We start from the raw sequence: 15,639 nt of genomic DNA, 5'->3' as shown, positions 1-15,639 counted from the left end.
GCTTCTTAAATAATTAGTTTGGATAAGTGAGTTAGATTCTGACATGGATTTAGATTTTCCATGTTAACTAGACATATTTCAAAGATCATGCTCACAAATCAGATAAATACATGCAGCTATCAACAAATATTCATCACCTATATATTTGTAGACATCCACAGTTTTATCATCAATAATTCAATTTTACTGAGGTTTAAGGGCCATATAAAAATAAAACTTTAAGAATTATGTAGCTTTACGTTATTAAAGTTTAACCAGCAATACTTTTATAACACATTTATGTCAGATCATAATTTCTTGGTTAATGTCAAGTTGTCAAAACGAAGAGAGTTTGAATAATGTCAACATTGTATTAAAAGTGTCATGATTTACCGAATGACACTTTATGACAACAGTCATAAATATTCATGAAGACTTACTCATGTTCATGAGTTCAGGTGTTACGTCATGTTTACGACGGTGTCATGTTTACGACGGTGTCATTCACAACCCGTCAAATAAAGTGTTACCAAAACAGGAAGCTGTTTAGAAGTACAAACCTGGAAGTACAAACCTGGATCAGCTTTGTCTCCAACTCTCCCCCCTCACACTTGACCGGGGAAAGCTGGAGCAGGCCGGAACCACCTCTCCAGGGAACCTGATTGGCTGAATGCATCATGTGATCACGATCATAATCATATGATTATGATTACCATTATCATGATAATCATTACCATGATCATAACCATGATCATGGTAATGCATCTAAACCAGCAAAGCATACTTATGGGCAGATTTCACCATAGGTTGCATAAATATTTAGCCTGACAAGAAAGCATTTAGCTTCAAAATAAATATCTAGTCAGCAAGCTAAATAATTAGCCTGGAGATAAATATGTAGCTTGGAGCAAAATGTTTAGTTTCCAAGCTAAATATTTAGTTAAAAAGTTAGTTTGAAGCTAAATATTTAAGATGGAATTAAATGGTTAATTATCAAATTAAATAGTTAGTTTGTAGCTAAATATTTAGTTTGGACTTAAATGTTTAGCTTGACAGCTAAGTACTTTAGATTTTAATGTTTAAATTAAACATTAAAATCTAAATGTTTAATTTAGGACTAAGTAAATATTTATCAAGCTAAATAGTTAGTTTGAAAGTAAATATTTAGTTCAGTGTCTTTCAGTCAGAGGCTTGTTAAGATTCGCTTTGATACAGACAGCTACAGGAGATCGCTCTGCTCACAGCCATCAGGATCTTTGGAGCTTTAGATAATATCGGTTGCAACAACATTGACCTTATTCATCGCAAATATTTTGAGATGAATAAAGTATTTTTGAATTTGAAAAAAAATGGTGTATTGGAAACGGCATTAATAACATCTATAGCAAAAACAAGAGATTGTCGTTTTCAATCATATTATTTTGAATGTTAAATCCTGGTGTTAAAAGCGGTGTGTGCTTTTTTATTTCTATTTTTTGAATCTATTTTTATATGACAGTGTGTTATTGGCTACCTGTGTGGTGTTCTTCTACCTCTGAGACATCTTGGTGAATGTATTTCCCTTTGAAAAGTGTCCTTAAAAAACACTTAAAATCATACTCTTTCAAACGTTCAACTGGCTTAAAATCAAATCGAATCACCGAATGCATTTAACTGCAACGGTGACACAAAGTTTCATCATTCACAATGAGCCATCTGGAGGTGAAGTATGACTGTGAAAACAGAGGGACCTGCAGGCAGAACCAGGCTCCCCAGAGGGCCCAAGCCGGCACTGATAAACGACGCTTTGGGGAGTAGATGCTGTGCTTTTTCACTTTGTTGTCACACAAGCAGAATCAATATCATTTTACTCGGCAGAGGTCACAGACACGTTGACGCACTTCGCACCGTAACTTTGACTGATCAGGTTCTTTAATTTTGGACGCCGCTAATGTTTTCCTTCCTTGGTCATGCTTAAAAAGCAGCAGCCAGTGGCTGGGGAATGTGAATTTAAATGTGTAATCAAAGTCGGTACAAAGACGGCGGCCTAACATTTACCCCGTGGCGACAGACACATATGCACACTCTAAGCTACACGTCACATGAAAGTGAACGTTTTCGCCCAAAACGATATTACATTTAAAGTAATCTCACAAATGGTCTTTTTTATTTATTTATTTATTTTAAATCAAATTTGTCTGGGAGTATATAGAGCTGTACCAAAACACAATAATAAAAAACTTTTAAAACTGACGTCCATTTCACGTAAAATTGTGTCTTGGGGAAAACTTATGTTGTACAGCTTTCCAAACAATCTGTTACACCATAGTATTTTTACCATGATGTTACCACGGTGATATAAGTCTGGTACTAGCCCGTCACTACAAATGACACCCAAAATAATACCTGACGTAACAGGAAACCTGGCATCTCCTGTTTTCTGGGACTTTGGCAGGTTCATATCATCCACAGGCTAGTTTAAGAACTTCACCCAGAACTCAGAGTGTTTTAAACGTGTTTCCGGTCAGAACAAGTTCTGGGTCCATTTCTTCCCATGTATATCTTCATTATCTGCCTTTGCATTTATTTCTCATGAAGCACATTTTTTAACGTGACCTGATTTTGTCATTCCCACTGCTGTAATATTCAGAGGGGTTACGGGGTCACTGATTTACCAGGCGGTAGAAGTAGGCTCCGCTACTTCCAGGGTTCTGTCATCAGACGCTCTCACAGGAGAACAGCAGTGAAGTGAGTCATTGTGTTTAGCCCTTGCTTGTGTAAACCGGACATCAGCTCCTCCATCACTGGCACGCCGTGTGTGCGGCGTGTGTCCCGACGCCGGGGCACACAGCGGCTGACGAAGACAAACAGGCTTGTTACACCAAAGTCACAGCTGAGCCGTAAAGTCTCACCTGACACTGTTTCCTGAACACTTGACCCACATCTACCTCTACAGATAACCAGGGAACACAACCCTGCAGCAGAAACACGGCTGTATCTGCTGTAAATATACAGAACTGGCTACTTAAAGACTGCGGCACAGAAAGAGTCTATAAGCCTCCTGGTGTTTGTCACTTCTGGCTTGAAGGTTGACAGCTAATTTGTTCCTTTATGACCTTTTATAGACCTTCTTTTATTACTGAAAGGAAAGATTAAAAGATATTCCACCTTTTTCAAACCCGTGAGGTCCAGCAGTGGGGAGGACCTATCCGGGCCGTTGCAGTATATCGCATTCACATGATTGTGTGTTGAGGAGGACGCGACAAAATTGTAGGAATTGTGGGAAACCTAAGAATGTCCACTTTTTCCTCCCGCAAATAAAGGGTTTGCATATTTACCAAAATGTATGTTAAAGATGTTAAGAATTTTTTTCGGAATACCAAAAAGAGCAGAAGTTTTTAAATAGAGAGACGCCTAATTTCAAAGTAAGATTTCCTTTAAGCCATATTTGATGTATACAGCATTTTTATAACAATTAATGGTAAGATAAGTAACATGTTGTGCCATAAAATAATTCTCTGTGGCTGGAAAACATAATACAATCCCTTTAAGTTATTTTGGGATTAACGCAGTGGAACTGTGAGTCAGGAAAAAATTTAGCAGCTTATAACCCTGCTTGCAATTACATAGTTGTTATAAATAACAAAATAACCAGAGTAAAAAATTTAAAAATATCGTCACATTGTTTTAGCCTAAAAGGGAAACAGGCACGCGTGTAAAAATAATATAGAGTGGCTTTCTGGTTTACTGTGTCTTCATTTGTTTTTATGTCAGAGGTGGTTCAGCGTTGAGCAGTTGTCCGCGCTAGCATGCACTCACAAACACCAGCTTCTATTAATACCTCTCCTCTGAGACCCAGCCGGCTTACGGACCCCCAGGACGGCTGTAGACGTCGACAGCGGTGGCAGCAGCAAGACAACTCCTGCGATGAGGCAACAGGTGGGACCTGACCCAGGGTCAGCTCATATCAGACGTGCCATTCACAGCTCCAGCAGCGGAGTATGAACGTCTGTGTTGTGTTTTCACTCACCTCTGAAGCGGCCGCAATTACGCTTTCATTAAAATGAGAAATAAGAGCAGCTGCCGTCACCTCACCGAGTGGTGAGACGGCTTTTGTAACAAGTCGTGTTTCCACGGAGGAACGCGACAGACGCGCAAGATGATGAAGACGTCAGAGGTTGGCTCACTGTGTCTGTGGGCCTGCACATGCGTCAGCGTAGCGGCGTTTTTCTAAAACTACTCTTCCTGCTTTTGGTGGAGGTGTACTGCTTTCAAGTGTGCACCATGCTGGGATTTCAAAAGGACAAGTAGAAGACACTAGTGTTTACCGAGCTAGAGTGAAGAGCAAGCTCAATATTTCAACAGAGACAAACTGTTTTTTGGTTTTGTTTTTCTACAGAAGCTTCTAGAGTCTGTCTGCCAGGCACGGCTCCTGTGAAATGTTTTATCATCGACTCTGGGGAGATAAAATCATTCTGCAATTTATCTTATTCATAAATAAACTGTCCGAATGATCTCTGTCATTGTTAAACGGCTGGTATGATGCTTCGGGTTTATTTTAGCATCCAAGAGAAACATTACACTTGGAGGAGAGACGACTCGTCGGCTCCCAAGGTCGCATAGAGCTTGTGAAACATTCTCTGTGTTTGTTGAACTGTCTTCCTCAACCCTTCCTCCGAATATTTAAAATTAAATCTGGCAGATAAATGAAAACCTCAGAGAGAAACTGTTTTCTTTAAGTGTTGCGGAAAAAAACTGGCACAGATTCCTCTGACCCTTGCTTTTTTTCCCCATCAGTCCAAAGTGTTTCAGTTTATTTTCAAAGAAATATTTTATTATATTTGTTTAGGTACCAAAGATATCAAAACCACAACCTGGCCCTAGGTGGAAAAAGCCACTGCTTCTGTGGTAAATCGTGAATTACTGTGACTCCCCATATTTTTTATTTATTTATTTATTTATTTATTTATTTATTTATTTATTTATTTATTTATTTATTTATTTATTTATTTTTGGAAAGCTGGGTTTAACTTTAGAACACACTTCCAGACCATATTATTGCTGGACATGTACAATAAATCAATGAAGTATAACATGTTTGATAACATAAAGTAGGCTAAAATATCTCACAAATCACCCCTTCTGCCCCAACAACAGCTGACAAACATCAATAAACTATGTTCAAAGTACTTTTTTAATAAACTACATCTGTTAGACTCTCTCTAAATGTGCTTTGACGCATCTCATTATTATTTTGTCATGGATATCACCCCTTGTTTTCATTCAGACATTACTGAAATGGCACTAAGAAATCTTCCATGGTCTTGTTGCTTATGTTTAAAAAGATCTCTTCAGCAGGATTTGTCCAATTAAAGGCTGCACAGAGTAAGAAAAATAGACATTTCCAACTAAATCAACAAGCGTTTTGCTACGAACCAACAGAGGAAATGAGCTGGAGTTCAGTAGAGTCGGCAATTTGACCCTCCATGACTTTCATCAGAAAAACACAAAGCATGCCTGAGGAGTACGCTGAACTCTGGTTGAGTTTACACATTAGCATTCTGAGTCGCTAGCCCCGTGGCAGTTCCGTCCAAATCCCTCGTAATTTAGGCGAATATAAAAATCAGGCCTGCGTATGGCTCCTTAAAGGGATGACTGAATGGGCTCTTTCTCATTCATACAATTGAAGCAGAATTGCAAAGGCGGACAGCTGGCTTTTTGAGAACTTGGAATCAATGGCACCGATGAACATGTCGCCGTTCCTTCAAAAGCAAACTGCATCAATCTGCTGCGCTGTAATAAACAGCTGAAGGGAGCAGTACAAATTTCTGTTTACACGAAGCTCCTCAGACAATCATGTTTAACTGGGAAGCTGTCAGAATTATTTGTATTTCAGGTTGCTAACTCAGAAACGGGTTACGAGCTAAAATAAAAATCAAAAGCAGAGCGAGGTGGGACTCATGGTTTTAAGTGCTGACATGAAAAGCTGTTATTTTTACCCCGCTGACTACCCAAGGATCAAAAACGAATAGCTTAAATGAGTCTTAGATTTTTCTCTCATTCAAAGGATGTGCTTAATTTTTCCCATTACTAGTCATTTAATCTATAAATTTCTTTGTTCCTGTCTTCTGAGTTTCTGAGATTTTGCTCCTGTAAAAGAACTTCTTCCAGGAAACGTTCAGCACCTTAAAAGCTGCAGAAGGAGAATTACAATTAAAATAAATGGTGTAGCCTCAGTCAGTTTCTACTTCTCTGTCGGGTTCAAACTGATTAGCTTTTTCCTTTTTCACTGTGGGGGGAAAAACATAAAACAGCTGCGAGATGCCTCCGTTTATCAAGCACAAAGCGCAACACACTTCCATCCCCTCATGCTCTCCGTCGGTTCCCCCCTGAATACAAACAAGCTTCGCTGTCAGCTGAAAAGTTATTAATGCTCTCTTGAGTATCAGAAAAACTCCCACGCGGAGGAACTCACATCTTTTGGAAGTCGAACGTGGTGTAATCAGGCCACTCGATGTAGCACACCACGCGGTAGGGCAGCTGGTACGTGTTGGAGTAGTAGTACTGGGGAAAAGCCAGGAGCAGAGCCAGAACCCAGATCACGGCAACCACCACCTTGGTCTCCGTGGACGACATGCGCTGCTGCAGAGGGTAGATGATGGCCATGTACCTGCGGAAGCAAAGACAAATGACAATGGCTGTTGACATTGCAACATTTGCCCATTTACAGGGGCGACTTGTTTGGCCATCTTTTGCTTGGTGGAGCGGGTTTATTTGATGGTTTGTCCATTCGGAGTCACACCAACATAATCTGAGTTCCAGTCGCCACCATGGCTGGAGCTGAATAAAATTCATCCCCTATAGTCATGTCGGCCATTTCTACAAACATCTGTGAAACAATGGGTCATTCTTAGGAACTCGGAGGGTTTACTTCTGGTCCTGTGATGGAAGGAGACCTGTGTTTCTAGTTGAGAAATTTTCTCGCTGCTAAGAGAAACTTATTTTGGACACTCTCCACCTCGTGGGAACAGTTAAGGGAGCAGGGGGGCCATTCCTGTTCTGACGCAGCTGTACGTCATAAAGCCAGATCCGTAAAAACACGCAAAGTGTGTTTGATGGGGAAGTTCATGATCAGTCAACACTGTCTGACCTCACAAATGCTCTTCTGGATGAATGAGCAAATATTCCCATAAACATGTGGGAAGCCATCACCAGGAGAGCAGAACATGTGTTTGTACACTAATCAAAAAATACAAGTCGAATATTTTGCGGTATGCAACAGAAATACACATCACATTTGTCAGATTGATTCTTTTTCTTTCTGCTCTAGAATTATGATCTAGTTTGTGTTGTTCCACATACAATTCTAATAAAATACATTAGCCTGTTGTTAAACTGTATAAAAATATGAAGCACTTTTAGGTGGACACAGATTGGCCCAATTTTCATTTGTGCTCTCACAATCCAAGCTATTACCTTCCAGTCATGAAACCCACTGTGGAAACAACACGCTCTCCAAACTCTCATGAAAAATGTTCAAAGGCCTGAACGTCACCGCCTGCTTGAAAGCCAAACGATGTCTTCCAGAAGCACGGAGCGTCCGTCTGGCTCGCTCACCTGGGACGCAACCTTTACTCAACGTAAGACAATGTTATCTGCACAAACACATGGCTCATAGACGACCGACTCAAAAAATGTTTTCACACAGAAAATCCCTCAGCTTTGGAATTGGAGTGCAAAACAACCCCCCAAAAAACAAAAAGCATAATACATGCATAACTTGTAAACATATGCATTTTGTCACATTACAACCGCAAACGTAAACAAATTCCACTGGAATTTACTGTGAGAGACCGACACAAAGTGATACACGGTTGCGAAGTGGAAAGAAAATTATTCATGAGTCAAAAAATTTTTTTGCAAATGAAAAACTGTGAAAATTGCTGTGCACAAAAGTATTCAGCCCCCGTCTCTATGAGTGCAACCGGTTTCCTGCAGAAGTCACCTAATGACTGCTAGTGACTTGCACTTCACAACTGTATTCCTCTTTGTGTTGCTCTTTCACATCAAATTCCAACAAAAATATTTCTATGTTTGTGGTTGTAATGGGACAAAATGTGGAAAAGTGCAAGGGCCATGAATGCGGAGTGTAAAATATTTCACTTTGAGGACAAAGAGCTGCACAGACGGAGTTCTGTGTTTGGAATTGAACCATCCAGTATCTCACTAAAGCTTCCATACCCACTAAACTTTTCACATTTTAGGACATATTTTATTAGATTTTTCATGGGAGTGTCAGAATCCTTGGGTTACTACAAATCATAAATCTGATGGTTTCTGGGATGCAGACTTAACATGGAGGACAAAGACCTGCAGGATGATATCATTTTCCCTGTCTGGCTCTCACACAGACTGCTGTTCCAGTTAAAAATAACAGCTGTTTTACAAAAGTGAAATTTTATTTTCAATCTGAAGAAAATCATTTTTTTTCTCTCTCTCTGTAAAGGATCGAACACCGTCCTCCCTGGAGAGAAACCAACACCAGAGTTTTCAAAAAAAAAAGGAAAATGTATCTGGTATATAAAAACACTGTAAGAATTCTCATCAAATCAATCCCAAATGGGTCAGAGCAATCACTTCACATTTTCATAACTATCCTTCTAATCAGACAGACAATAGGAAGCATGAATAACTTATGACTGACCTGTTGCATCATTATCAGTGAGCCTCACTGAAAACATTTTAATAGAAACCTGTTGCTTTCGGGTAGCTGGTTGCTTCTGCACTTTCAGGAGAAAATAAGGAAATTATGAATGCGTCGTTCATTAAAGGGAGAGAAATGTGTTCAAAATCGCTGCATGATGGTTTTTAAATTCCTTTTTGTTTTTTTTTCACCAGTAATGTATTTTGATTAACAAGCATTAAAAGTAGGCATCATAATTGCACAAATCCAAAAGCTAAGTGCAGCATATTATCTTCTTGGAACGGAGCATCGTTTATCAGAGATATTATATTTTTGGATGCATCTTAATCCAAGTTGGTCAGTCAAACACCGCTGTGAGCCAAACTGGTCTAATTAAAGCCCAGAGCCCACCAAAAGCACGAATGAATCAACTACGGACATTCTGATTACATCCATCACACGTGGAGCTGCTCGGAATCAAATGCTTCCCGCGGTCGTCTGAAATTTGGCGAGCGCATCGTTGGCTTTACTCTGCTTTGACTTCAAACAGAGCGGGCAGCCATGTTGCTTTTCTGTTGCACAGGTGAGTCATGTAAGCAAGCTGCTGTTGTTTGAATCAAACGCATGCCTGCAGTGGACAGCTCAGAGCGTTAACACTCCTGCTGCTATGCAATCACTTTGTTCTTGGATTTACCAAATCACAGATGCAGGAGCAACAGAAGTAAACATTCAGTTCCACAACACGCTGCATTTTACTGAATGGGGCAGGATTGTTTGTTTTCTAGGAACGTTGGGCCATTTTATGGCATAGTCAAATATCTATGTTACCTTCAGTTGTTATATAAAATGCTCTATATACATAAAAGATCAATTAAAGGAAATTTGACTCTGTAAACTGGAGCAAAATTAGAGGAGGCTATTCAAATGTTAAGTTGGCCGTAAAAAATGCTGCCAACGCTCTCACAGGGTTGAAATTTACACTGCGCTAAGCTCTGGCATGATTTCATGCCATTGTTTATATTCTGATTTTGTCACATGATTTTGCACTGACAGCAAACAGATAGAGTTTAATGGGAGGCAGCACAACCTGATGCTTTGCTGAGCACAGCAGGAGTTTGATGAGTTACTATGATAGAATGACTGTTTCTGCCACTCTGAACATAATAGGTTGTGGATTAAAGTGATTTAGTAAAATGATCAGCCCTTTTATTATAGGTTTTACTATATAGAAACGCTGCATCGTGACTTCATATGTGCAAATCCTGCCCCCACAGCCACCTGATGGAGGGCATTGCCGACGATGACTAGCATTGGTTTTAGCTGTCAAGATGTCAACATAACTCGCTAAATCTTAAATGTACGCCTGCTATGTAAGAGACAAAGGGTCACAGTGCTTTTCAACTCCACACCAAGGTCAAGAAAAAGTTTTAATTAAAGAATAAAGCAGCAAGGGAGAGGGATGTAGGTCAATTATGCTAGCTTGACTTTGGAAAATGTAACATGTGAATGGGCTGCAGAATTTGGTGTGTTTCGGTTCAGAGAGAAAATCTGAAAAAAGGTAAAGTCTCTGACAGATCATCAGTAGAGCAGGGGTTTAAATTAGTTAATCATCCACCACTGTTTTAGCTTAGCTAATAGCAGCGATAGCTAAGCTACCACAGCAATCACTTAATAATAATCACAAAATAAACATTAAGTCTACAAATATAGCACTTTAGTGAACTGAGTGTTCGGTTCTTTGTGTGGGACATATTTGCTTGATTTTTGGTGTTGGTCCTGATACATTAGCAGCGTTGTTGTCAGTTGCCATAGAAATAAGTCTGTGTGTAGTGTAACTGACACAGAGAAAGAGAGAAAAGAAGAGTACGAGTGGTTTTGAGTTGTTCTTCAACAGTTTTTATGCGTTATTTTCCCTTTGCTGCGGCGCACTGCACTAAATTAATAATACCTGCGGTTATGAATGGCCTGTGAAATAATAGTGGGGGGGGGGGTTTGCCCCACAGCATTGTACGCATGCGCAAAATATCCAGATGTAAACAACATGTCTGTCGTGGTGCTTGTGAAAAATTAATTCTCGCTGTAGGAACTTCAATTCTTTACAAAGTAGAATTTATCATTTTCTTTTTGGTTCTTGTTGCCTTTTTATAGTTTTCTAAAGCTCGAATCCAAGCTCCTGAGTTGACACTTTGTTTGGCATGGCCTATACAAAGTTTTGTTTGCCAGTTGGCACACATCTTTGCTACATTAGTCATTGCATCTCTTGGTATTTGTGCTTGCCAAATCAAGGATTTTTTTTTTCCTGCTTTGTTCTTCTCTCCAGCTCCGTTTCCACCCGGAGCGTTTTAGGTAATAAAGTTAGTAATTTCCTCATCCATCTGCTTCCTGTCCAGGAGTCCACATTTGGGTCCTCTCCACTCCTTCCTCCTCACAGAGACTGACGTTTGGAATAAAGCAAACAGGTAGTAGCGGACTTACAACTGCTGCATTCATACAATACACTGCAGAAATTTTATCTTGTGAAAGGTAAGAATAAAAAGACAAGGTACATGGACTGAACTATTGTACAGCTTGACCACTCCAAGCTCTTTAGGCTATGGTCACATTCACCCATTCACACCCCGATACACAGATCACATAGCTGAATCATTCAAGTCAGATTTGTTTTGCATCCATACACACATAAAATATTTATATTTTTTGGAACGCACCTTCACTACTAAAACTCCTTTTCTGCTCATTCATTCAACCAAATTCTTCACTGCACTCTGTGCATCCATACATCCATCCATCCATCCATTCATCCATCCATCCATCCATCCATCTATCCATCCACCCACCCACCCACTCACCCACCCATTCATTTTCTTTACACCCTTGTCCCTACTGGGGCTGGGAGGTGCTGGTGCCTTTCTCCAGTGAATGTTTCGGGTGAGAGGCAGCGTAGACCCTGGACCGGTCGCCAGTCTGTCGCAGGCACTGTGCATTTATTTTAAATTCAATCATTATATGTCCAACTGTTTTGGAGTATATTTAGCTTCATCCAAGATTAAAATCTGCAAAAAAATCTTAGTAGATTCTGCACAGAAAAGTCAAACACTTCACAAATCTTTTCTTTTTCTTTGTTACACTTGCACCCAATTATAACATTAACTACTGGCAGTAATTAGTTTGAATTTTCTCCTTGACATGCACAAACATGTGGGGAAAGTAAAGTTACAGAACTGAGAGGACTCGCTAACACATGCCAGGTTTCCACTGAAATGAATCTGTTTTTATGAAAAATTGTTTTAATACGTATTTAGACATCAGTTATATAATCATATCGGAACGTGTAATACCTAACTACTGGACTTACACCCCTTCAGCATTTCACATTTTCTCACTTTAAACCATAAAAAGAAAAGAATTGTCTGATAGTGGCTGACCAGCATAAAGTAGTACAAGTGAAGGAGAATTCTGCTTGTTTTTCAAACATTTTTACTAATAAATGTGAAACTGCCTTTACAGGTCAACTTAAGAACCAATCCACCTGCATGTAATTTAATCTCAGTATAAATTCAGATGTTCCATAAAATAAATGTTCAAACCTGGTAATGACATGCCCCACAACATGCAACAAAATATTGATACTGATTTCAAATACGCTGTTTTATGTTGGTTTTTCAAATAAAATTCTAGTAAAATACAGAAAACTTTGCCGGTGTAACATGATGAAACGTGGAAAGGCTCTAGGAGGTATGAATTTTGCAAAGCACTTTGTGTCCTTTATTAAATCTTCCCAGCGCTAAACAAATTCTCTCAGAACTTGGCATGTAAACTGTTAAAACGTGTGTCATTATTGATCTTTTGGTACAAAGCTTTGCCTAGTGTTAGCTCAGTCACAGTATCGTTGCATCCACTTTTAAAGGAGCAGGATTCTGTATCTCTACACAGATAGTGCCATTTTGTAGCACAGTCAATGTGCTACAATCTTACTTTCAGTTGTTTTAGAAATGATTAATTTATATCCAACATGATTTCAGAGAAATTTGACTTTGCAATTTAATTCCTTGAAATGGGCCTCTGTCTCTTTAAGAAGCTCCTGCTCTTTTTCAACACTTTGCCTTCAGCACATCATCACAACATTTCTCCATTCTGCCTTTGACGTTTTTACCACTGTTTCACTGAGAAGTGGCTGGTATGATGAAAAGGCGGCGCTCGGTGAGACCAAGCACCTCCAACTGGTTGCCACGGGAGATTAAAGGAGTCCTCAAACATGCATGAAAGTATCAAAGCAACACTCCAGGTAGGATTTTTGATGGGGAATAACATTATAACATGATGTAAAGCTAAAAAAAAAAAAAAAAAGAGTGGATCTTACATAACTCTGCCACTTTAAAAGTATAAATGTCGGAATCCCTTGTGATGACAACGGTTGCTCAAAGATTTAGTTATAAAATGCTAGCATATAAATTTCAGGGCAGCTGTGTCTGATGTTTGAATCTGATGTTTAAACTCCATTCCCCCTTTTTTTCTTCCACTTTCAGCAGTGGTGGGTAGTAATAAAGTACTTTGTTATTGTACTTACATACAATTTTCGTGTGTCTATACTTTTTAATCTACTTAGGTAGATTAAATTTTGACCTTCAGGAATGGCACGAGACCTCCACAGATTGTGGCACAGAGATGGAAACAAAGCAGAATGAAGAAGAGCTTGAATTGATAATGATACTGGTTAGATTTATTTCAGCTCTAAGTATTTAATATCTAGGTGTTTTTATGGGAATGTGGATCTTTCAGATCAATTTGAGAAGCAGTTTTGATAGGTGCTCTTCATTTTCTTGTGTCATGTAGCACAGGACGCTGGTTTTGGTCTCAGGTTAGGTGGTCTTGACTACAACACTGCTACGTGGTTCCTTGGCTGCATGTTCTCCCTCATCCACCTTCTTTCCATCCCCTTTCTGTTGGATTTCTTTCAAAATAAATGCCATTAGTGGCAAAAAAAGTGAAGTTCATGCTATGTTAGGACAGGACACAAGATGTTTCCATCCCTGAAATTATGATGCATAGAACCACAAATCTAAATCTAAACTATGTTACAGAGAGTAAACACAATAAAGACATGCTTTATCTGTGGCATTGTTCATTAAAATGGCACATTTCTGATGTATTAACATTAAATACGATAGGTACACTTAATGATATTGTATTAGAGATTAAGTAATGCATTCAGCAACTACTTTTGCTTTTAATACTTAAGTATTTTTAAAACCCAGTACTTTTTAACTTTTACTCACGTGCAAATATTAATGTGGTACTTTTACTTTTACTAGAGTACATTTTTTTCTGTGTATTTGTACTTTTACATAAGTACATCGTTTGAGTACTTTCTCCACCACTGACTTTAAGTGTGCTTCTGGTCAAGTGCTGCTGTTGGATTTTCTCATCGCCTCCAAAGGCTGATCTATGCTCCCGCAGCGTAATTCGACGTGAACAGGTCATCTAATACGGTGAAGTAACTCTGCTGCAGCAAAGAGACACTTCATTTTTATAGATCTGCTGGTAGCAGCCTATTGTTTTGATCTTTTGATTCCTCGTGTTAGAAAGGTCTCCAATGAACCTCCTGCTTCAAACATGTGTCTGTGTTCAATAACTGATTCCGCTCCGGGGGGATTGCCCCTCACGATATGTAAGCAGCATAGGGGGGCTGCCAGGGTTTGTGGGTGACATGCACCTCCAATTACCCACAAATAGCAACCAAACCGCCGCAGCAATGCAGCCGTTCGATATATAAACACCGAGAGGCTGCTTCACCGTTTCTCCCTAGATGTCAGCGATTAAGAATGTAGAAGCAGAAGTGACAGCTAGGAACGCTTGCCTTCGAGGTTGCCTGCTTTTTTTTTTTTCCTTCTTCTTTCAAATTGCATTTGATGCTAAGCTGGGGTAATTTAATCAGGAATTTGTTTCCTCTGGTTTATTGTTCTCACAAGGATTTGCTGTTGTTGTTTTGCAGAAGGTTAGGTGAAATTATCATCAACATTTGGAAGGAGATAGGCCATGTGGAAGTGTACATGATCTGTGTGTGAGTGTGTGTGTGTGTGTGTGAGGTGTTTGAGCTGGGTGATAGATTGTAGTAGGGATTCTGCTCCTAAAGTCACCTTAATAACCCTCCTGTGCAAAACTTTCTGTTTTTATATTGTGAATGAAAAAATAGTGGAAGTGGATCCAAAGTCCCTGTGCAGATAGAAATACATTCTATGTGTGTGTTTGTGTGACCAGCGTGCCCACCTCACACGCTCATCTCAAGTCAGATTAATCCAGAGGTGTACCAAAAAAAAAAAAAAAAATCATTTTGATATTATCAAAAATTCCACACTATATGCAAAGTGACTCATTAGCTGTGTTTCCGTTGACTGCATAATTGCGCAATTTCGAAGATAAATTTGCTTAGTGGAAACACAGAGAGTTTGAAAACAACTTGTTTTTTGATTAAAAAAAAGTTTTGGCGCCAAGCTGAGTTGAGTTTGTTTTTTGGTTGGCGGAGCGTCTAGAAATTGGTTTATGTTGCAAAACTGCGATGGAAACATTTGTTGCGTCACACAATCAGCAACCAAATGTTGCTACTGGCACAAACCACAAAAAAGAAAACAGGAAATTAGTTTCAGGAAGAGATTTTTCATTTACTTACCGCATGAACAAACTTATTTGCGTGTGTGACAAACTTGGAATTTAACATTCACATCACTTCGGAAAAAGTCAGAGTGAGAGCTGTTTGAAATAGCACTGCTGCGGTCCTGTTAGCGTGCTAACAGATTTTCATTACCAGCCTTATGCAGGTAAACTGGTTGCAGCCATCAGCTCCTCCTCTCTGTGGTTGTTGCCTGTCTGCCCTTGCTGGTTACACCAGATCCAGTCACAACTGATTTAGTCTCTCCATGCTCCGCCGCGCATTAGGAGAGATGCGCTGTGATGTGAAGGAGCTTCATTATAAAGACAAAGCTATGTCATTTCAGGATGTG

General features: G+C 39.4%; 1 protein-coding gene across 3 annotated transcripts in view; it reads right to left on the bottom strand.

The window, feature by feature from the left end:
- tacr1a (tachykinin receptor 1a) overlaps positions 1-15,639 on the bottom strand; it is a 55,820-nt gene that overhangs the window by 24,640 nt on the left and 15,541 nt on the right. For all 3 annotated transcript variants that reach the window (XM_044111673.1, XM_044111672.1, XM_044111674.1), the window contains exon 3: positions 6,434-6,628. In XM_044111673.1, coding sequence (XP_043967608.1) covers positions 6,434-6,628 — 195 coding nt within the window. The remainder of the gene's footprint in view (positions 1-6,433; positions 6,629-15,639) is intronic.

Source organism: Gambusia affinis, linkage group LG03, assembly GCF_019740435.1.
Source record: "Gambusia affinis linkage group LG03, SWU_Gaff_1.0, whole genome shotgun sequence".
In the NCBI taxonomy this organism is placed as follows: Eukaryota; Metazoa; Chordata; class Actinopteri; order Cyprinodontiformes; family Poeciliidae; genus Gambusia; species Gambusia affinis.
Note: the sequence above shows the minus strand (reverse complement) of the source record. Positions and strands in the feature narration are given on the sequence as shown.